We start from the raw sequence: 22,802 nt of genomic DNA, 5'->3' as shown, positions 1-22,802 counted from the left end.
GAAACTAATGACTGTAAACTGCAAATGCAGCTTGTTTTACATATACTGACTGGGAAAGAACAGGGCTTCGTGTCACTGAAAGTGAGGGCTGAAGGATGGCAGCTGATTAGTTTAACAAAATAACTATCAACATGTACCAGCTTATCTCACAGCTTTAGATAAGCATTTAATTGAGTTTTTAGCCTGTATTTCACCTCTCAGGCAACATACATGTGAGCTGTTAGTGGAAGACATTTCCTCCATTTAATTGAGATTATTGCAACTGTAGTAACTGCTCTGCTCCCAAATTACAGAACGTATGATAACTCATCTAATCTACAAACATTTCTTCTGTAGCCAAGCCTCTGTTTTTATTGCAACACATTTTGTAGTTAGAATAATGATAAAGGTACAACTAACGTCAATAGCAGCCTGCATGCAGATCATTCTAGTAACGCTACTCTGTGTTGTTATTATGGTTTTTTCTTCTTAGCATCTGCTTATTAAACGCCGGTAAGTCTGACAATATTACAGAGTCTGGTCACTGACTAAAGCCGGATTTATGCTCCTGCTTTTGTCTCTGTTAGCTCTCAGAGAGAGGGATCATGGGAGTTCAACCAATGCAGAGGCTACAGAGGTACACTCGCCTGCAGTCCTCCAAAAACAGACAACACAATGTAAACCTTGTGCGATGTACTCTGGAGAGGCTACAAAGCTTTGTATAGCAGCGCACAGGCTAACAGGGCATCATACGACTCCTAAAGGGATCAGCCAAACAAAGAAAAAGAAGATGATATTATGGTTTTAAAAGCAATAGGAGTATAAAACCACAGCATTGGTACTAACATATTAGACTTTAGGCCAGCCTGTTGTGCAGTCCTTATGCTATATTCACTAATCTGTTACTACTGATTTGGTTTTATTACCTAAAGCGAATCTAAAATAATCACATCTGACATAAAGACTGCACTACATGAAAAATGATTTTCCCATTTTTGACTTTTTCAGTAATCATTAAGCTAACATGTTACATAAGACTGATCATGATGGACAAATCCCAAACCAGTGACCTAGTTTAGCTCAAAGTCATCAGTCAAAAGATGCGACACAGACAGGCATTGATCATTTGAACGTAATTACAAATTTACATTATTATTACTTTTCACAATTTTAATGGAAAACTGTTTTTTGTTTTTCCATCGCTCGTGACCTCACCCTCTTGTGCCGGTGTGATATCAGTGATCCGGAGGTGTGGACCGGGTAGCGGCGCTGGACACACATTTTTACCCAGAGCTGGGATCTCAGGCAGGGTGAACACTATTTCATACCGGTGCTGTGTCTTCAAGAAGCCGACCTGTAGAGAGGGAGAAGAGGTTTTAAACAAGAGTCCAGCACAGATTTAGAGATGAAGGCAAATCATTTTGTTTTCTTTCTCCTTCCTTTATTCAGCCACATCAAAGGGAAAGAAAGGTTAGCTGAGCAGAGACGGTCTATATAGAGAAGAAAGTGGTTGAGCCGTGCTCTCACATTTCATAGTGTAAGCCTATTACGGGTACATAAAAATGATTTATTTTATGGATACATATAAGCGCTCCACTACCGGGCTGAGTTTTCCTTGAGAGAGTCCTCTAATTGAAATGATTATCTGTGGCTTCAGTGATTGTAATCCCATCACCTCTGCCAGATTTTCATTGTAGCCTGATGGGGAAAGAAAACCAAATTACCCTCTGAATTTCACTCAACTCCAAAATCATTTTAGTGATGCTAATCGCGCGTGTGTGAAGCCTTCAGCACTTATTCTTCTACTCAAGTATGAAAGCCATCAGCTCCAGCACCCAAACAACTTTAGCACCCAATGATGGTAGACATTTAGCATAGCCAGGATCAAGTGCAAGAATTGCAACAAAAGAAAATTAACACATTTGTTTGATTTCAGTACTTTTGAAACAAAAAAAGGCAAACAGAGAATAATTTTATGTTTTCAAACGTGAGAAATTTAGGCTTTTCCAAGTTCTAATACAAACAAGTTCCACATATAAACAACGCACATAGCATTCAGCAACGTGTAATTGCCTGAAACTTGCATTCCTTCCAGTGGCCAGGGGAGACTTTTCTAACTAAAGTCTATGGGAAAATTATTCTCTTCTAAAGTGATTTATGATCTTAGTAAAAACACTCCAATGACGACCTTATGCTCTTTCAAAGTTGAGCTAATTTCAAATCTTAGGTAAAACAGTATAATACTCATTTTTGCAAATGAAGGTCCAATTTGGTGTAAAATAGACAATAATCCTATACATATAGCATTAGTTCACAACAATAGTCATCTCAAGGTGCTTTATACTGCAGCATAAAGAGGTTAAAATATTACACAACATTCTTTTTTATGCAAGTCACTACAGCATGAGCATACAGTATCACTCGGTTTCTAAGTCAGATCCAATAGTGACTCATTACATATAATTTAACTCTATAAACCAGAGAGTGTAGATCCATCTTCTTCATATATTTATTCTTAGGTTTTATTATATTAAAATACGAATGTATTTATGATTTAGACAGCTGCTCAGGTACCCAACAGTTGATTCTGTTCATCTGGACGCAGCATTTTCAGTGAGCAAAACGTTTCGGCACTCATCCAAGTGGCCTCTTCAGACTGTAGTGACTTGCTTAAAAAAAAGGATGTTGTGTAATATTTTAACCTCTTTCAGACTGAAGAAGTTGCTGAAGAAATTATTAGCCCTGGCTTTGGTGATTGTAATCCCATCACCTCTGCCAGATTTTCATTGTAGCCTGATGGGGAAAGAAAACCAAACTACAGGGAGTGCAGAATTATTAGGCAAATGAGTATTTTGTCCACATCATCCTCTTCATGCATGTTGTCTTACTCCAAGCTGTATAGGCTCGAAAGCCTACAACCAATTAAGCATATTAGGTGATGTGCATCTCTGTAATGAGAAGGGGCGTGGTCTAATGACATCAACACCCTATATCAGGTGTGCATAATTATTAGGCAACGTCCTTTCCTTTGGCAAAATGGGTCAAAAGAAGGACTTGACAGGCTCAGAAAAGTCTAAAATAGTGAGATATCTTGCAGAGGGATGCAGCAGTCTCAAAATTGCAAAGCTTCTGAAGCGTGATCATCGACCAATCAAGCGTTTCATTCAAAATAGTCAACAGGGTCGCAAGAAGCGTGTGGACAAACCAAGGCGCAAAATAACTGCCCATGAACTGAGAAAAGTCAAGCGTGCAGCTGCCAAGATGCCACTTGCCACCAGTTTGGCCATATTTCAGAGCTGCAACATCACTGGAGTGCCCAAAAGCACAAGGTGAGCAGGTCAGCCACTAATCAGAAGGTCGGTGGTTCGATCCCAGGCTGCATCCTGGCTGCATGCCAAATATCCTTGGGCAAGATACTAACCCCGTGTTTGCCTACTGGTGGTGGTCAGAGGGCCCGGTGGCGCCTGTGTCCGGCAGCCTCGCCTCTGTCAGTGCGCCCCAGGGCAGCTGTGGCTACAATGTAGCTTGCTATCGCCAGTGTGTGAATGTGTGTGTGAATGGGTGAATGACTGAATGTAGTGTAAAGCGCTTTGGGGTCCTATGGACTAGAAAAGCGCTATACAAATGCAGGCCATTTACCATTTACCATTTACTCAGAGACATGGCCAAGGTAAGAAAGGCTGAAAGACGACCACCACTGAACAAGACACACAAGCTGAAACGTCAAGACTGGGCCAAAAAATATCTCAAGACTGGTTTTTCTAAGGTTTTATGGACTGATGAAATGAGAGTGAGTCTTGATGGGCCAGATGGATGGGCCCGTGGCTGGATTGGTAAAGGGCAGAGAGCTCCAGTCCGACTCAGACGCCAGCAAGGTGGAGGTGGAGTACTGGTTTGGGCTGGTATCATCAAAGATGAGCTTGTGGGGCCTTTTCGGGTTGAGGATGGAGTCAAGCTCAACTCCCAGTCCTACTGCCAGTTTCTGGAAGACACCTTCTTCAAGCAGTGGTACAGGAAGAAGTCTGCATCCTTCAAGAAAAACATGATTTTCATGCAGGACAATGCTCCATCACACGCATCCAAGTACTCCACAGCGTGGCTGGCAAGAAAGGGTATAAAAGAAGACAAACTAATGACATGGCCACCTTGTTCACCTGATCTGGACCCCATTGAGAACCTGTGGTCCATCATCAAATGTGAAATTTACAAGGAGGGAAAACAGTACACCTCTCTGAACAGTGTCTGGGAGGCTGTGGTTGCTGCTGCACGCAATGTTGATGGTGAACAGATCACAACACTGACAGAATCCATGGACGGCAGGCTTTTGAGTGTCCTTGCAAAGAAAGGTGGCTATATTGGTCGCTGATTTGTTTTTGTTTTGTTTTTGAATGTCAGAAATGTATATTTGTGAATGTGGAGATGTTATATTGGTTTCACTGGTAAAAATAAATAATTGAAATGGGTATATATTTGTTTTTTGTTAAGTTGCCTAATAATTATGCACAGTAATAGTCACCTGCACACATAGATATCCCCCTAAAATAGCTCAAACTAAAAACAAACTAAAAACTACTTCCAGAAACATTCAGCTTTGATATTAATGAGTTTTTTGGGTTCATTGAGAACATGGTTGTTGTTCAATAATAAAATTATTCCTCAAAAATACAACTTGCCTAATAATTCTGCACTCCCTGTACCTTCTGAATTACCTCATCCAAGTGACTTCTTCAGATGGATGAGAAAATGTGTCTCCCACTAAAAACACTACGTCCAGATCAACAGACTCCCCTTTTGGGGATTTATTTAACTGGATGATTGAGCATGCATCAAGAAGCTGCTCAGATAGTTTAGGAAGTTTAAGAAATTTGAAATTTTGTCAAACGTTTTCATTCTCTGACAGTTTGTGCACTTAGCATGAGGCCACAATCACCATCATCAAATGCACTGATGGGAGTGGAAAGTTCTGCAAAAAATCTACTAACCACTGTGACCAGATTTCTACAAAGAGCAGCACAACTCAGCAGGTCAAAATCAAGCGGAACCAATGTGGGAGTGAGTACTGTACTCGCCAAATTGTTACAGGGTAAGCACAGGTTTTACACCTTAGGCCTAGATTATACTTTGCAGGATATGAATACAGTGAGCTGGAGACCCGACGGTGGAGTAGTCTTTTCTGTTATACACGTTTGATTTCTGCTATATTGGGCCTCTCTTCCTCCCACCACATTCCACATTAGGTTCAGTTCAGTCTGCCATTCTGATAACCCTCTGCAATAAATTAACACCCAGTGACAACTATCACAACCACAAAAGCTGTAAAATGAGACATGCATTTTTTCAGTGATAAATTCAGTGTTATTTGCAATAACTAGCCTACCGCTCTCCTCATGTTTGTGTGAATCATTTGAATACCCTTCTCCCAAAATTGTTGTGCACTGAAAGGGAAACCTCCACCCAGTTTAGTTTGAAAAATATTCCTTGTGCCTCTTTATAAAATCTGAGCAGCAGATCTTCAACACCAAAAGAACATTTTGCACTGATGCTGCCCACAAATCTGGTCCATAGCAACCAACTGAAAACATAAAACTTGGTAAAAGATCTGTAGAGTCAGTCAATTATCCTGCATTTTATGCTCAAACCTGAGATAAAGAGTATTATAGTTGGCATAGTAAGTGCAAGACAAAGCTGCAAAAAGTTAGTGTGGGATGATATAGTAGTAGAGATATAGAAGTAGCAGCCTCATATTAAGCAAAGAGAAAAATTCATGAGGGGGAGTTATCACAGCAAGTGGTGAAGAAAGCTGTGCAGAGGAGACGAGATATACAGATACATCGAGAGTGAGAGAGAGAGAATGAGACAGCAGGGCCATGCAGGCAAGGAGAGATAAGCGTAAAGACCCTCCAGCTAAAGCTGCAAACGGCATTTTCAGCCCCACGCGACCCCTGGTTAAAGCAACGGGCAGAGCAGAGGCTCCAAACAGCGCTACAGAGACAAAAGGGAATGCTGAAGGAGTGCTGCAGAGAAGAACAATCGTTCTGTGAGTGTAGTCCCACGCACGTCCACACACTGTGAAATTCAAATTTCAGGCTCCACATTAAAACAACAAAATAAAGAGTTTAGGCAGGAAAAAGCCCAACCAAACAGTTGGAAGTGAAAAACTCAGCGTGAACCATTTCAGTTCATAAGAAAAAGAAAGCATTCCTGTTTTTGGTATTACAATATATCATGTGTAACACTGGAAGCGTTCACCCAAAAACAATGGTCCGATTCAGCTGGCTGACAAATACCACACATTTCAAGAACTCGTCACCCCACTTCACCAAGACAGTTCAGTCAGTACTTATGAACACACAACACTGACTGCTGACTACATGTAGAAGCAGGGAACGCTTACTTGGAAGACATCACTTGTGAGAACAAAAAAAAATTCTCCGTAGACCGAGTGAGCCACTGACTTGCAAAGATTGAGCTGTAAGCTATTTGTCTGGTTACATTTGCTTTATAGCTGCTGGCAATACTTACATAACACATAAGAAATTAATTTTTGCTGGACTTCAAAGGGCAACTCCATAGAGTCAGCTTCATTTATTCAGAGTGCCGACATGCAGCTTAAGCAGATTATACTAGGAGCACTCAATAACTCAATCAGTTACCAGAGTAACCAAGGTTACTGAACAACATATAAGTTTACACTGCTATGTAACCATTTCAGTCAGTGCTCTCACTATACAGGGAGTGCAGAATTATTAGGCAAATGAGTATTTTGTCCACATCATCCTCTTCATGCAAGTTGTCTTACTCCAAGCTGTATAGGCTCGAAAGCCTACTACCAATTAAGCATATTAGGTGATGTGCATCTCTGTAATGAGAAGGGGTGTGGTCTAATGACATCAACACCCTATATCAGGTGTGCATAATTATTAGGCAACGTCCTTTCCTTTGGCAAAATGGGTCAAAAGAAGGACTTGACAGGCTCAGAAAAGTCAAAAATAGTGAGATATCTTGCAGAGGGATGCAGCAGTCTCAAAATTGCAAAGCTTCTGAAGCGTGATCATCGACCAATCAAGCGTTTCATTCACAATAGTCAACAGGGTCGCAAGAAGCGTGTGGAAAAACTAAGGCGCAAAATAACTGCCCATGAACTGAGAAAAGTCAAGCGTGCAGCTGCCAAGATGCCACTTGCCACCAGTTTGGCCATATTTCAGAGCTGCAACATCACTGGAGTGCCCAAAAGCACAAGGTGTGCAATACTCAGAGACATGGCCAAGGTAAGAAAGGCTGAAAGACGACCACCACTGAACAAGACACACAAGCTGAAACGTCAAGACTGGGCCAAGAAATATCTCAAGACTGGTTTTTCTAAGGTTTTATGGACTGATGAAATGAGAGTGAGTCTTGATGGGCCAGATGGATGGGCCCGTGGCTGGATTGGTAAAGGGCAGAGAGCTCCAGTCCGACTCAGACGCCAGCAAGGTGGAGGTGGAGTACTGGTTTGGGCTGGTATCATCAAAGATGAGCTTGTGGGGCCTTTTCGGGTTGAGGATGGAGTCAAGCTCAACTCCCAGTCCTACTGCCAGTTTCTGGAAGACACCTTCTTCAAGCAGTGGTACAGGAAGAAGTCTGCATCCTTCAAGAAAAACATGATTTTCATGCAGGACAATGCTCCATCACACGCGTCCAAGTACTCCACAGCGTGGCTGGCAAGAAAGGGTATAAAAGAAGAAAAACTAATGACATGGCCACCTTGTTCACCTGATCTGGACCCCATTGAGAACCTGTGGTCCATCATCAAATGTGAAATTTACAAGGAGGGAAAACAGTACACCTCTCTGAACAGTGTCTGGGAGGCTGTGGTTGCTGCTGCACGCAATGTTGATGGTGAACAGATCAAACACTGACAGAATCCATGGATGGCAGGCTTTTGAGTGTCCTTGCAAAGAAAGGTGGCTATATTGGTCGCTGATTTGTTTTTGTTTTGTTTTTGAATGTCAGAAATGTATATTTGTGAATGTGGAGATGTTATATTGGTGTCACTGGTAAAAATAAATAATTGAAATGGGTATATATTTGTTTTTTGTTAAGTTGCCTAATAATTATGCACAGTAATAGTCACCTGCACACACAGATATCCCCCTAAAATAGCTAAAACTAAAAACAAACTAAAAACTACTTCCAAAAACATTCAGCTTTGATATTAATGAGTTTTTTGGGTTCATTGAGAACATGGTTGTTGTTCAATAATAAAATTATTCCTCAAAAATACAACTTGCCTAATAATTCTGCACTCCCTGTATAGAGCTTAATATAACTAGAAGTAAAAGTGTTATATACACAAATCTCCTACGTTTCTGTGGATTTGTTTGCACTTGGATGCACAGGGGTTCTGGTTGTAAGCAAGAATTGCTCATTTACATGTCCAAAACTACTAGAGCAACCTTTGCAATCACTTCAGTTGTATCTTGGTTCAGAAAAGGCCTTTTAAAGAGTAAAATGGGTGAGTATGATCAGCCCATGCAGTAAAGTTAAATAGGTTCCTTTAAGCTATGAAAACAGCTGGCAAAAAGTTGAAAATACATTAATGTAACTTACTGTAGGAAAGGGGTATTTTTTAGCTCCCGTTTTAAACCACCTCTTGTGATTTAGTCCAATATCAAAGATCAGCTCATTTTATGTTGCAGAAAAATGCCGTTAGGTACTATAATCGTTTTGAACCTTTGCAATCTACATTACAAACGTTGTCGCTTAGAAGTTGAGGGTGTAGCACACTTCTGATTACAAGGTGTTTGCACAGGTCGCCTAGTGCAACTCAGATTGGTGCAATCATTCAGTTTGGCAAAGGGCTGCAATCAATCTGAATCAGTCTGCGCCAATGAGCCAATCTCCTTTGTGACACTTATTTACATTAGGAAACTCGAGTTGGTTGTTGAGCACCGATTTCAATTTGCAGTTAAATCACCATCCTGCAGCAACTACGTCATGCTTGGTTGATTCTGGTTGGACTGTAAATGTAGTTAATGTAAATTTCTCTTTATGTAGTTGAAAAGGGATTTGTAATTCACCCGATTATCACAAACGGATTGCACATATTTGCCAACTTGACTCCATTCAATCTCAAAGTGATAGCGGACTGACCATTAACTCACCAAAGTCAATGTGAAGCTGGCAACTTTTTGCATGTGGTCACAAACCAGATCCCTGGCTTCAAAGCAAAGATTTAAAAGACAAGGAGACTGCAATTTGCACAAAGTCATGAAAGTCAAAATACTATTTTCCATGCTGGGAATGTACCATTACAGTGTACAAAGAATAAATATGTCAACTGCACCAAAACTGGTTAAAAAATGTCCATTTACATTCCAGTACTACACGTCATTAACTTTTTTCTTGTCTCTCCCATATTTTGTGTTCTGCCCTCTTTATTCCCTACCTCATCCTCTTCTTTTCATCCTCCAACACATCAGAGTCAATGGTGTTCCCTCTCTAATGGTTAAAAAGTTGAAAAGGAGTTTGTCCTTCCCATCTTGTTCATGCTCATCTTGTCCTAATATTGTAGGGCCTTTATGTGGTCAGCAGTGTGGTTTGGTGGTGGTGATTAAAACTGTGCAAAAGATCCCAGATGGAGACAAGGAGAGACAAACTCAAGGGTCGCAAGTTAGTCTAAATAAATGGGAGGAAGGTCATCCGGTGCAGAAAGGGCAGATAAAGCTGCTGTGGAAAATGAAGCCTTCATTATACTTTGCTGTGGACACAGACAACTGCAGACCCAACCGCTGAGTAGTCTTTCCTGTTAGATTTCTTTGAAGTTTGCCACCTGGGGCGCTTGCACAGTTGGTGCAATGTAATGTAAATTCTAACGAGTCCGTGCGGTCACACAAAACAGGAAGGCGCACGTTCTCTCCCACTCACCGTCTGATGGGGAAAATGACGTTTCGTTAAAGCTGAAAGTATAAACAAGGCTTAAGAGAGGAGCCAACACTACCGCTTTCATTGTTCCTTCATTGTTCAATTCATTGTTTCATTTTCCTTACACAAAAAGTCTGTATGTAGGCAAAATCCTTGTGTTCACCGAATTACTGGAAGGCCCATCTCTTTTAACTCTATTTTGGTCTCCATCAGCTCCTGAGTGGAATAAATGGCTCTTTTGTAGGTAAATTCCCCCTGTGTACTAAACAACTACCACTTCTGCAGTGTTTATCTTGAAGAAGAAATCTTTAAGCGTCAAGAATCAGCTTTTGTTTGCAGATGTGTTACTACAAGAACAACCTCTAACAACAAATCACTTTTTAATATACTAGATGTATTAGTTCCACTTGAAGCTAAAAGCAGCTTTTCCTATTTTCATCTTCTTATTTTGTGTTAATCTTTCCAGCAGACAACCACACACTCTTCACTAATTAGCCTTTAATCTGGTTACTTAGTAATGAGATTACTGGTAATCTGCATGTAGAACCACTAATGTTATGCAGAGCAACACCTCACCTTATGCACTACAGAAACTAAACTTCATAAACACTTTAAATTTAAAAACGTGTGGCTTCTTCAGCCAGTCTTTGCAGCACTGACAGGTGCTCATTTGCATCACCGCGACTGAAATTTCTGTGCAGAAACACTGAATAGAAAATCTGCCCGACCCGCACCTGACACATGGACATACACAATTTGTGAAATGTAAATTACCTTCATCAGGGCTGCATTCATACAGCTGTTGGATGCATAGCGCTTCCATCCCACGCACACCCACTTCCTTAGTGGTATGTCTGCAGGGATTGGCACCTTCCTTCTCACCCCCTAACCAGTTCATTAGCGATGCCCCCTCCACAAAACCGATCTCACAATATTCTGGGCCTGCACTTACAGAGCTTTTAGAAACACGAGTGCACAAACGGGCCGATCTGTGACTGAGAACTAAGTGTCTGCAGTCCATCCACGCGCTCACACACAACTTTTAATCACAATGATCTGGCTGTGAGTGAGAGTTAACACTTCAAGAGGCTTAGTAACATGAACTGAACTTTAAGACATTTCAACTTGGTTTCTGGTAGGGCAGTTATCATCTGAGGAAAGCTTAGAATAGTCACACGCACATTAACAAACACACTTTTGTTACTGCAAAATTAAACGTATGCGCAAGTTAAAAAAAGAGATCTGTAATCACTCATCTGCCTGCTTTCCTGGGTGTTCGGCTGTTAGTCTGTTCTTTACATTGCTTCCTCTTTCCCACGTTGTCAAACTCAATGCTGACATCATTACCCTAGTCCAATCATCTTCTTACCAGCCTTCTTTTAGCCAATCAGCCTCCACTCTCTGCTCTGTCATTCTCCCCTTCAGACTTCAGACAACCCAAGCCTCCATCCTTACCACAATCAGTGTCTAGACTACGGGGGTCCTGACTAATAGCCAAATACATTAATTTTTCCATCTCAATAAATCAATAACTTTTTTTTTTTTTTTTTTTTAAACACACCTAGAGTGTTTTAAAAAAAGCAAACCCATGCCATAAAACTCCCATCACACAGTTTTTGTGCTGATGTTAATACAAGAGGAGAGTTGGAGTCCTGCAGGTACCGACTCATCAAAGCGTCAGTGACTTTTACACACCAGGAATCAGCAACCTCGCTCTGTAAATGGTCTTCCACTTTGTGCCCCAGTTGTTGTGGTTTTTAAACACTTCAACTTTGCAATAATACCAGGAAGGAAATCTCATAAACTGACTTGTTGCAACGGTCACATCCTATTACAGTACCATGGGCTTTAGAATGGCCCCTTCTTTCACAAATGTTTGTAAAGGCAGACTCCATAGCTAGCTGATGGGTTTTATACACCAGTTACACTTGTACGGTGGCCCTGAGAGGTCAAATGCACTGCAGCTAAAGTAAACAACAGTCAAAAGAAGAACACTGAATAAGGCAGACAAAACAGTCCTACTCGCAGCCTACCAACAGCTGCATCTATGAGGTGGCTGTACCTCAGGTGGTAGAGGTCACCTATTAATCGGAACGTTGGTGCTTTGATTCCCATCTACTCCAGTCTGCACACTACTTCAAGATACTAACCCCAAGTTGCTTGCTGATACATCAGAGCAAGAATGCATGTGAATGTTAGATAGAAAGCACATACAGAGAAGCTTTGAGTGCTAAGATTGAGTAGAAAAGAGCTACATAAGAACCATTCCATTTACCATCTATGGTATCAATTCAGAAATCCTAGGTGACTTTGCTTTCTTAAAGTCACAAGTTTTTCAGAAAACTTGACCTCTGGCCCCTGAGGTCAGATTCTCGTAGATGCACATGTGGTATCAATTGAAATTCCTACGTTGCTTTGATCTCGAGTTACCGATTTCACAACTTGGTTGTTGGTGTTGCCCACCTGCTCGCCCATCCATCAGGGTTACAACCCCATCTGACTTTTACGGCTGAGGGGTAACATGTAAAACCACAAAAAGTGCAAAGTTCCAGATAGTAATTAAGAGAATTACCAAAATTATTACAATTCATCTGTAAGGGAGACACAATGGCTTTAAATTTCATCTACATGAGCTGCTCATGGTTAACTAGTGAAGGCTGAAACCTGAGATGCAGGCTCTTTTTCCCAGAAAAGTTTTTCCCTTTAATAAACCGTGTTGGTAACCTCTGTGTTTTATAGCTCTAATGTTGTGGGAAGTAAGTAATTATTTCTCTGTTGTCACCATCATGTTGCTGCAGCCGCTGTATGTTGACAGGGGTGGTTAGGTTGCTATAAGAAGCCAGAAAGTGTCTAAATAAGCCCAAGTTTAAGTGTAAAAGGCAAGAACAAACTTGCCTATTCAATATAACCCAATGTACTCCTTACTACATATTCAATATTTTATATATACATTAAGATAATAGCTGCTGGCTAGCTGGCTAGTAAGTTGTTACCCAGGTGGCTTACAGTTAAGCTAACACAACGAGAGCAGGAAATAAGACTTTAATTATTTGAGTCATGAGTGGTAGGCACACAACAGTAGCATACATGCTGTTTTTACTCCTCCCGTTTTCATCCTGTATGTGCTTGCTGTTGGTTGAGCTTGAAGTTCCTGCTGTGCCTTTGAGAAGATACAGCGGACGGTCAGCTTCACACATGGATAAGGGTGTGGGGGGAAAAAAGTCCATCTTTGCTTGCCAATTACACTGAATTGAGAAAGTCGACCACTTTATCGTGTTTTATAACACACAACAGTTTTCATTCAACATTATAATATGACTTTGTGACTTTGGGGTTTGATTATTTTGGGTCACATGTCTGGTATGCAAATTTTATGAACCTGCCCTAACACCAAGAAAATAAGAATCAAATTTATGCAGCGCTTTCTCACTGCATCCACCTCTTTGTTTCAGAGTTGACCACAGACACTTAGCCCGAAACAAGAATCTTCATACTGAAGTTTGCAGTTATGAATCTGGAAAGTTACACTCGGAAGACTTTAAAGGCACCGTTAAAAAAAACACCAACAACATGAGAAAAAGAGATAAACAACAACAAATCTGTGACACTACTTCAAAGTGAGATGTTATTTCAAGTTGCTGTTTATGTTATTTTAAACTTATTTACCAAAGAAAAAAGAATGTTGTAATAACAAAGATACATTGATTAGTGAACAAACATTCTCATAGACTTAAAAATTAATCCATTAAAATGACATTGGGGAGGGCACTTGTTTGTGGAAGCCGCCAAATTGCCCTACAATCTTGATTACAGTGTCCCAGATGGACATCACTCTTCTGCCTAATCGCGTTTCATTTATGTGACTAAAGACCAACTACATACATAGTACGCCTTATAAGTCACTTTGAATTTAAAGATCACCCCTGACCTTAGGTCAAAGGTGATCTTTAAATACTCGTCCACAAGTTTGAGGTGCTTGTTACACTGAAACTTGGGCTTTCTGGCTTATTATCGTAACTTAACCCCACACTCCCCCATCAACAGAGTGACTGCAGCAACATGCTGGTGACAACAGAGAATGAATTACTCACTTTCCACCATAATAGAACTACAACACACAGAGGTTACCAGCAAGGTTTATTGAAGAGAAAATCTTTTCTAGTAAAAAGAGTATCACTGCAACTCATATTTCAGCCTTCACCAGTTAACCATGAGCACATTTATGTAAATGAAACAACGCTTGACTCAAACACGAGTTTCTGGAGCCAACTTCAGTGATCAATTTTGCTTTAGTGGCATGATGAACCTGATGTTTACGATGAATGAACATCGGATGGATTGCCATTGAAAGCTCTCCAATATTTTTAGTAGATCAATTTGAATATCCTATCTCCCATCGTTCTCAAGTTATACTGTTCACGACGATAACACCCCACTCGACTTTTTACAGCTGAGCAGTAAAAAGCTGTGGGATTTGTAATCTTCAAAGATTCATGGCAATCCATCAGACAGTTATAAACACATTCCTCAAATTCATGACGTTGGCAGAGGAAAAGCAAAAAAATTTCTGGGAAGTATTTTTAAAAGATGTTACTGCTATTCAAAAATAAGTTGTTGAGACACTTCAGTTTGGGTCTAAAACGGTGCAATATGTCAAAACAACTGAACATAGTAACAACATTATGAATTCGAATCTAGCAATGCATCTCTACTGACAGATATCCCACACGTTACATTCACAGATAATAATGTTGAAAAGAAAAATAAAGAAAAAAAAACAATGAAATGAATAAAAGTTGATGAACAACCACCTCTATAACAAAGCAGCTGTAAAGAACTGTAAAAAGAAAGTAAAAAATTAATAAATTGTGCAGTTAGCAACATGGTTCATTATCATTACTATCATCTAAAGATCAAGCCTGTATGATAAATCACCCTGTGACAAGTGTCACAGGGTGATTTATCATTAATATTACAACAATGTTGGGCCTTAGGCACCTTCCTTTGTTGTTGGTTCCTCCAGGGTTTAAGAGCCGAGAGCAGAAAGATGCGCTGTCCGATATCATTGTTCTCTAAACTTTAAAGCTGACAGAGAAAATTAGCAGGAATGAAAAGACTTTAATCTTGGACTCGATGTTTCACAGATACAACCTATCAATTCTGACAGAAAGCGAGGGGACGGGTACACCAGATCAAAGACCTACCTCTCTCTGTTATATCTGCCACTTGAAAACATGCCATCCAAAGAAATTAAGCCCTTATGTACTATTTCTGAATTTTTAAGCTAATACGCCACAAGAGATATAATCTGTGAAAAGTAGATTTGTTTTTTGAAAAAGAAAACAAAACTTAAAAATATTTTTAATCACTCCTTTTATAAATGTAGCCGGTTGGAGGCTTCTTGTTAGAAAGACATGTGCCAGAGAAGTAAGATCTTGTATTGGCAAACCTTTAATCAACCTTTTTACAGCCTTTGTTGACATCCACTCTGAAACTACACCTGCACCCCATGACAATAAAAGTGGAATTGAATTTGGTTCTCTGGTGTACGTGACACACATGACGCAAACTGAATAACAGGCTGGAAGCAAACTGGTGCAGAGTGTTTCTTATCCAGAGCGTGTGATGCTGCCAGACAGCTGAGCTTAGGGTGATCATTTTAAGTAAGTGCCTCCGAACATTTCCAACGCGTCATCAGCGAAGCACCTCATGACTACATTAATTCATAACAGACAGACATATAAACAAAACACACATAATCACCAGACTAAAAATAGTCTTCAGTCTTCCTATCCTTCACAGACGGAGGTTTAACATCTTTATTGCTCTTGATAATTTCCCCTTGTCAAATAATTGCACAGCATAAAAGAAAGAAGTAACACGTGTGCTTTTAGTGTCCCTCAAACCACCAGTACTCTTAAAAGGGAAAATGAAAACCTAGGAGCAAAATGGAAAAATATGATCAAAAAGAAACTGCCTGTGAGCTGCAATTGCTGATGAAACTTGGTTCAGTATTTTGTTTGTATATCATCAAATTATCACGATCACAAATTTCTGTTGAAATATGGCGATATCTTTTTGAGACTCTAGCCTACCCCTATTACTTAAACATTTACAAATACTAAAATTTGAGAATTACATCAGGAAAAAAACTACAAAATAAAATAAGTACTGACTTTTCATAGCATGTTGATGTAATTTTTGACTCTACTTGTTACAAAAGCTTTATTTTATTTATTTTTTAATGCCACCTAATCTAACACGTCCTCTTATTAGCTCTCCATATCCACTTCTAGTAACATCCTCTAACTAAAATATTCACACAACTTAGACATTGTTTTGTGTCTACACTAATCACACTGCTTTTTATTTTGTAGACTGATAAGATAGATTGATCGATCTAATGTGTCATGTGAAAACTGAAAACAGTCTCAATCATCCCGAAGACTGAAGAAGTCACTTAGATGAGAGATGAAATGTTTCTCCCTCTCGACGTCCAGATGAACAGAAGGGGTTTTATTCATTATTTTAGCGCTCAGTACTGTCATCTATAGCACCAAACAACAACAGCATGGCACTTACATTGAAGGTGAGACAACGTAAGACATTTTTTCTTCCATTTATATAATACATGTAGCAGCCAGAGGTCAGTCAATAATTGTCCTGCATGAAGATTTTGATAATTACTGACTTTTATTATGAATCCCTAGAGAATTTTATTCATATTAATCCTCCTTCAACACTAACAACAATCTGAAGCAATTAAGAGGAAGTGGTGGTCAACCACAGATATGGAAGAGCCATACAGAGGCGGTATGCAGTAAAGGACAAAGGTGACTTTATTTTCTACAGAGGCTAAGGTCACTGAACATCTGCCATCCCTTGGTGTGCAGTGTGTCTACCATATGGTGGTGGCCAGTGCTTTTTGTTGGGGCCTGCTGAGGAGAAGCTGTCCGCACAGCAGAGAGGAACAGTAGACAAACCTATAGAGGAACGGCCCAGCAGTCGGGTCTGAACTTGAAAAAGCTCAGCAGGCAGTAGAGAGAAGAATGCACTTGAAGCTGAAATCAGCTATGATCAACCCTGCACACCCACTCTGTGGCCTGAAGGTTATCAACAGCAGCACCTTCAGTCAAAGACTGACTGCACCAAAGTGCACATCTGATCACCTCAGGAGGTCCTTTATATCAGCTGCCATAAGACTGTTCAGTGCACAGTGATAATAATATGATTTTATCCACATGTTTGCACATTTGCATGTTAATCACCTACTGTTTTATATATACTGAAGTACTATTAACTTTTTTGAAAGCATTATTATAAATGAGTAAAGGCTATCTTTCTTACTACCATTCGTAGGTTCAATGATATAGAACTGATGAGAAACAGAGTAAAGTGAATTACCTCAACTGCCGTCTGACAGTCAGAAATAGCATCTTATATTAGACTTCCTGTAAGGCGAGACTGTGGTCTGACTGCAACTAATACAGACAATACATAAGAGGAGAGTGGTCTTCAGACTCTTTAGCAGGACACAGGAAGTGAGATAAAACTGTTCTACAACCGCACCGATAAAAACGCTAAAGAAAAACTTTACTTGATTTAAATTCAACCGTCATTGCCTTCAAAGCTCCTTGTGCAACTCTGACCTTCTTATCTACATCTGGATATACTCTAAAGTCCATTCCCATGTTCACGTATCTTCTCCTCTGTGTCTAATCAGCAACTTGAAATTCATCTTAGGAAAAAGAAGGTTGCAGAGAGCCAAATTTGGCAATAGGGCACAGTGATGAGCTAAAATCATGGCCATATTTCAAGTCATTTGGATCAAATGTGACATGTCAGGATGTTAGAGCAGAAACCTCAACTTCTGCAGGAAGAAATTTCAGGGCACAACCCAGGAATGTTTAAAAATAAACAACAATCATACTTCTCTGACTCCTGACCTGATGTAGGCTCTTCCACTAAAACCTGCACCACGGTCGGACAGAGACTCGGCTCTCATCATTAGCGATCGTCCTTAGTATAAAAGTCAAATTGGTTTGAAGAATGAGTTCACGTTTGTGCTCAGCTGGTGGTCTGAACAAGATGTCAAGGAAACAATCTGTCAAGTCCTTAAAGCCTCACAGTGCTTCACAAGCAGAAGACAGGAATTTAGCTGTGGTGGGTTTCGTTTGGGGTTTTTTTGGTTTTCAAGGAACAAGTTGTGAAACTTTTTGACTGCACTTGTTATAAAAACAGTTAAGGTAAAAAAAAATTAAAATCAAACTGAGCTACATTAAAAGACATCTCTTTAATCTTCAGTAACTATTAAGTGTCAAACTATTACAAGGTTAAACTAACCTTGACCAAAAAGTTGCCATCATCTTCTGGAGTCACCATGACAACGGAGTCATGTAGCTTTTCATCGAAATGAACGTGTGAAGATGCAGCGTGGGGTTCCTCTGAGAAGCGCACGCCTCCTGCCTTAGCACAACCTGAGGAAGAGGAAAGACGGAAGAGCAGCTGAAGGTCTGCTATGTACAAATATTCACACTGCATCCCTTTAAAGGGAGAAAACACACATTAAGCAGCCGGTTGTTTCCTTTAAGTGATGTAATGGAGAGTTGCTGGAGAGCACTTCACAATCACTCATGCGCATGCTTTGCTAGTATGCACCCTCTGGGTGCTTTAAAGCCTTGAAAATGCACACACAAACACACATCAGGCACAAAGATTTTATCCCCTTCAGATATTTACTTTTTTTTTTTTTTAAGTGACCATCTGACTGGGCCAACGCTCATTTCGCAGCATGAGACAAAGACACCAAACACATACCCAGAGTCTTAAAGCTATCTTTACCCACAGGATAAACAGGGTGATATCACATTACAGACACCTATATGTGAATCTCACTGTTACCTCAGTGTCAAAATAAAAGAGTTAAAGGTTTGCAATCTAAACTTCTGATTTGGCCTTAGATTTTCGTGTTATCATAGGACACACTGACACATTTTTATTTATTTTTCCTCTGCCCAGGCATTCATCCCCAGTGTGAGAGAATGGAAAATCCTTCTCCAAATAAACAGCCCTCCACAAAAAATAATAATTCCCTGAAAAAACAAACAATTTGTTCAAAGGTCTCCTCCATAAATTTGAGCCCCTTTCAAAGCATCTCCTTCCCAGAGCCTTTCAACACCAGCTAAACAGCAAGACAGGGAGAAATAGTACAAAGAATATACCTAAGCAACTTTTTAAATATTTATGAAATACTCTATTAATAGGACGATATCCTTTAAGCCACCGTGAATGCTACTGCCCATAAAAACACTTTAAGTGAGTGATGCTGCAGTGTGTGAGTGCACGTCTGAACCCTCAGTTGTTATCACACATGAGCTTCCAGAGAGTGAGTCACAATATCAGAGATATCAAGTCAAGAAATTGTCCTAAGATGCCCTATTTTAACATGTAGACAAAAATCAGGAGATAGTCCCCTCAAGAAGCTGGAAATACTCAGTTTGGTTTCGGGTGCTGCCTTAATAGAGTATAAGGGAGTCAGCATACATCACGCCCACTCCATCAATTCACTAGATAATCACCAGTATTTATCTCACGTGGGCACAGTTCAGCATCACTGGGGAGCTTGCAGGTTAAAGACGGTTAACTGTTGTGTGTCCTTGTAGCTATGTTGTGATCCTCTAACACTGTGCAAGGCCATGCGAGTTTGGTTAATAGAGAACTCTGAGGTGGTCATAAACAGACGAAACAATGCAGCAAAGAAAGAGGGTGGAGTTTGCTTTTTTTGTTTCTTTTCAATATAGTACGATTATAAGAATGTCTGTATGTTTTGTAACGTTCACACGAGGTCTGCAGCATTAAGACGAATCATAGCGGTGGAGCAGCAGTGCTATGATTGGTGCTAGCAGACTGGAGGCGCCCTCTGACATCTCCTGTGGAGTTAAACGATAGTTAATTACGGTTTACATATTTAAATATTCCTAATGTATGTTGGGCTCTAATGAGCGTAAGATCCCCAGCTCGGTCCCAGGAGGAGACACAATTCCCTTCAAGGTCAAATCAGGAAGGAGACCTGGCATGAAAAAATAAAAATCTGCAACTCAAACATGTGGAGCTACCTGCTGTGAATAAGGAAGCAGCCCAAACTAGCTTTATATACAGTGAAAACTATCTGCTGCTTCCTGTCAGTGCTTTGCAAGGATAACGGTCCTTTGTGTTAATATTCAAGATGTTAGTTTCTAAAGATAACAAGGAGGCGCACTCACAGCCGGTCACTTATAGCCACTAAATCTGAAGAGTTTGAGGAGTTGAACTTGAACTACTTGATCGATAGCTTTTCTCCAAAGAATCCCAGAAGGAGGTCAGTGCTTTAGCTGAAGTAGGACATTTTTTAACCACTTCTATTTCGATTAAACAGTTTCTGACACCTTAAGATGGATATACTGTGCTTCAGATGGCATGTAAGGAGCTTTACTTTCTCTATTTATCATTTAACATGTCATAATATTAAATACAACTTCAAACTAATACAATCTGCAATAATGTCATTGTTTAACCAACCTCTGTCTGCACAGTTGTATGGTAATGGTAAATGAACTGGTTCTTGTTAAGCACTTTTTTAGCTGTACTTGAGCACTCAAAGCCCTCTATACAACCTCACTCACAAATTCATACAAGCTCTTCTACTTCTGCTGTAGCATTCACACATATTCTCAAGGAAGTTGTTGTTGTTGTTTTTAAAACTGTGTTTTATCTCTGTTTAATCTCTAAAAAAGACTGTTTGACAACAAGGCCCACATGTCTAACTTGGATTTCATAAAGCATTACTTCACCATGGAACAAACTTTGCTGGGTTACTTCTTTGGCTTAGGTGTGTTTATGTTCGGAGTCACAGTGTAACAGGCCCATGCACCACCACACTGAAAAGCTATCTGGGATCAGCATTATTAATTCAGTGAGCTAAATGTCACCAAAGTCACACTCACTCCAATCAAGGCTCATTTACAGCAGTCAGAATATTAATGTCTTTTTTAATACATTTTCTCATTCGTGGTGTGCAAGAGAGTAATTTAAACCACATTTTGTTTCTTGCCAAGCTGACAGTTGGGGAGATTTATTTCTTTTTCTGAAGTCAAGTCTGAAGTTAAACTATCCTCACATTTACTGGCAGAGGGTTTCCCTGCCCTTCAGATCTGGACCAGAAATGTTACTTTAATTTAAGCACAGGGTTTTTGTCAAACATCCTCTGCCAAATTATAATAAGCCAACAGTTGGTGAAGCTGATACCATCTGAATTAATTACCAATCTAAGACAGTGAAGCTAGGCAATATCCTAGCATTTGTCTTGAAGAGCAGATTAAATCAAAAATAATGAATTTCTTATCTCACAGAAACAGGAAACCAATAGTAATCTGAAAATAAAGACATATCAGATTAATATAAGCTAAATTTATATAAAGGCCAGTTTCCTGACAAGTGAGCATATTAATATGCACAGGTTCAATTTGTGTAAGGTATAACTGATCCAGCTCATTTAATTATGTAGCACAACCTAAACCTACTTTTTTTTTTTGTTAAAGTAATCAAATAGAATTTTTGTTTAAGGCTAGCTCCTGTAAAAATAACCAAAGCCCAGCATGTGCAGCAGAGCTAGTAAAAAGAAATGAAATAAAGTAAAAACTTGGATATTCTACATTCATTAGGTAATATCAAAGAAAACATCACGTGCAATGAACTTGCAATTGTGTTGCCTTTGAAAGGTACAGGAACTAGAACTGCAACAATTTGGATGGTTGGATGGCACAATGAAATGGCAATAACAAGGAGACAGTCTACAGTTTGTGACTGTATGGGGTCAAATTGGTAATTTCATGTTTGCAATAATCTGTCAATTAACTCTAACAACAGGGCGAAAATATCAAATTTGTTGCTGTGTACAATGAAATCATTCATATTCAACTCATATTAAATCCTTTAGATATATTCAGATACTCGGTAAAAAGTGGATCTGAAACTAAAATTCCTCTATAAATAGTGATGTAGTCACTGCAGGATGGCAAATTAACTACAGGAGTTTAAGCACTTAAAGAAACACAAAGAAATATAACCATAATACAACCACTCAAGAACCAATTTAGTCAAGTGCCCTATTGTAAGACATCGCAGACCAGTCGCACTCATCAGCACAGACTCACTCCAGTTAATCGCACTGTGTTGTGATCTGTTTGTGAGTGACTGCACTAAGTCAGGTCTCCATTGTTTGGAAGCAGCCTGGCTCCCAACAGGCAACCGGGGCAATCACCTTGTTATTGAACACTTGTTAACTAATTTGCCTCAGACAGCAAAAGAGTTCAATGCAATCACCGAGCAAACATCAATTTTTCCTTGGGGCAAGGAGGTTAATGTCAATAAAGGTTGCCGGCAGCTGCTACTTCCTTTTCAGTGGCAACGGTGAATTCATTTTAAAACGTCTTGCCTTAACAAGTAAAGAAGTCAAAAGATATGAAAATGTTCTTTCATCTTTTTCCAGTAGTTCTTCAACTGATTGGCCTCTACTAATGCTAACCGAAACTGGTATTGATAACTTATCTTTACACCAACGTGTTGCACTTTCTCAGAAAGTCACTAACATTCATTTTCTAAACAGAAGCCCTCTAGTGTTTCAAGAAACTTATTTATGTGGAACTAGTCTCTACTAGAGCAGTTTTGCATGATTTACAGTTTAAAATAATCCACATTTATCCATTAGTGGGACTTGGTGGAGCCCCTCAATTCAACTTGTGTCTGACACAAGTTCTTTTAGCTCCTCTCCGTTTGAGCAAACCTTCCTCTAATTGGCTGTCTTTAACAAACAGCAGGTTTTAAGAAGATGGGTGGAACTTCTGTGGTCATATTAAGCGCTATATGACTGACATAGCCATGTA

The 22,802-nt window shown here is 39.8% G+C and overlaps 1 protein-coding gene across 2 annotated transcripts in view; it reads right to left on the bottom strand.

Moving 5' to 3' along the window:
• Window positions 1–22,802, bottom strand: part of adisspb (adipose secreted signaling protein b) — a 52,558-nt gene that overhangs the window by 8,052 nt on the left and 21,704 nt on the right. For both annotated transcript variants that reach the window (XM_080291167.1, XM_080291165.1), the window contains exons 3-4: window positions 18,226–18,359; window positions 1,195–1,333 (exon numbers count right to left, since the gene is read on the bottom strand). In XM_080291167.1, the coding sequence (XP_080147293.1) occupies window positions 1,195–1,333; window positions 18,226–18,359 (273 nt within the window). The remainder of the gene's footprint in view (window positions 1–1,194; window positions 1,334–18,225; window positions 18,360–22,802) is intronic.

This window comes from Astatotilapia calliptera, chromosome 3 (assembly GCF_964374335.1).
Source record: "Astatotilapia calliptera chromosome 3, fAstCal68.1, whole genome shotgun sequence".
NCBI lineage: Eukaryota > Metazoa > Chordata > Actinopteri > Cichliformes > Cichlidae > Astatotilapia > Astatotilapia calliptera.
Note: the sequence above shows the minus strand (reverse complement) of the source record. Positions and strands in the feature narration are given on the sequence as shown.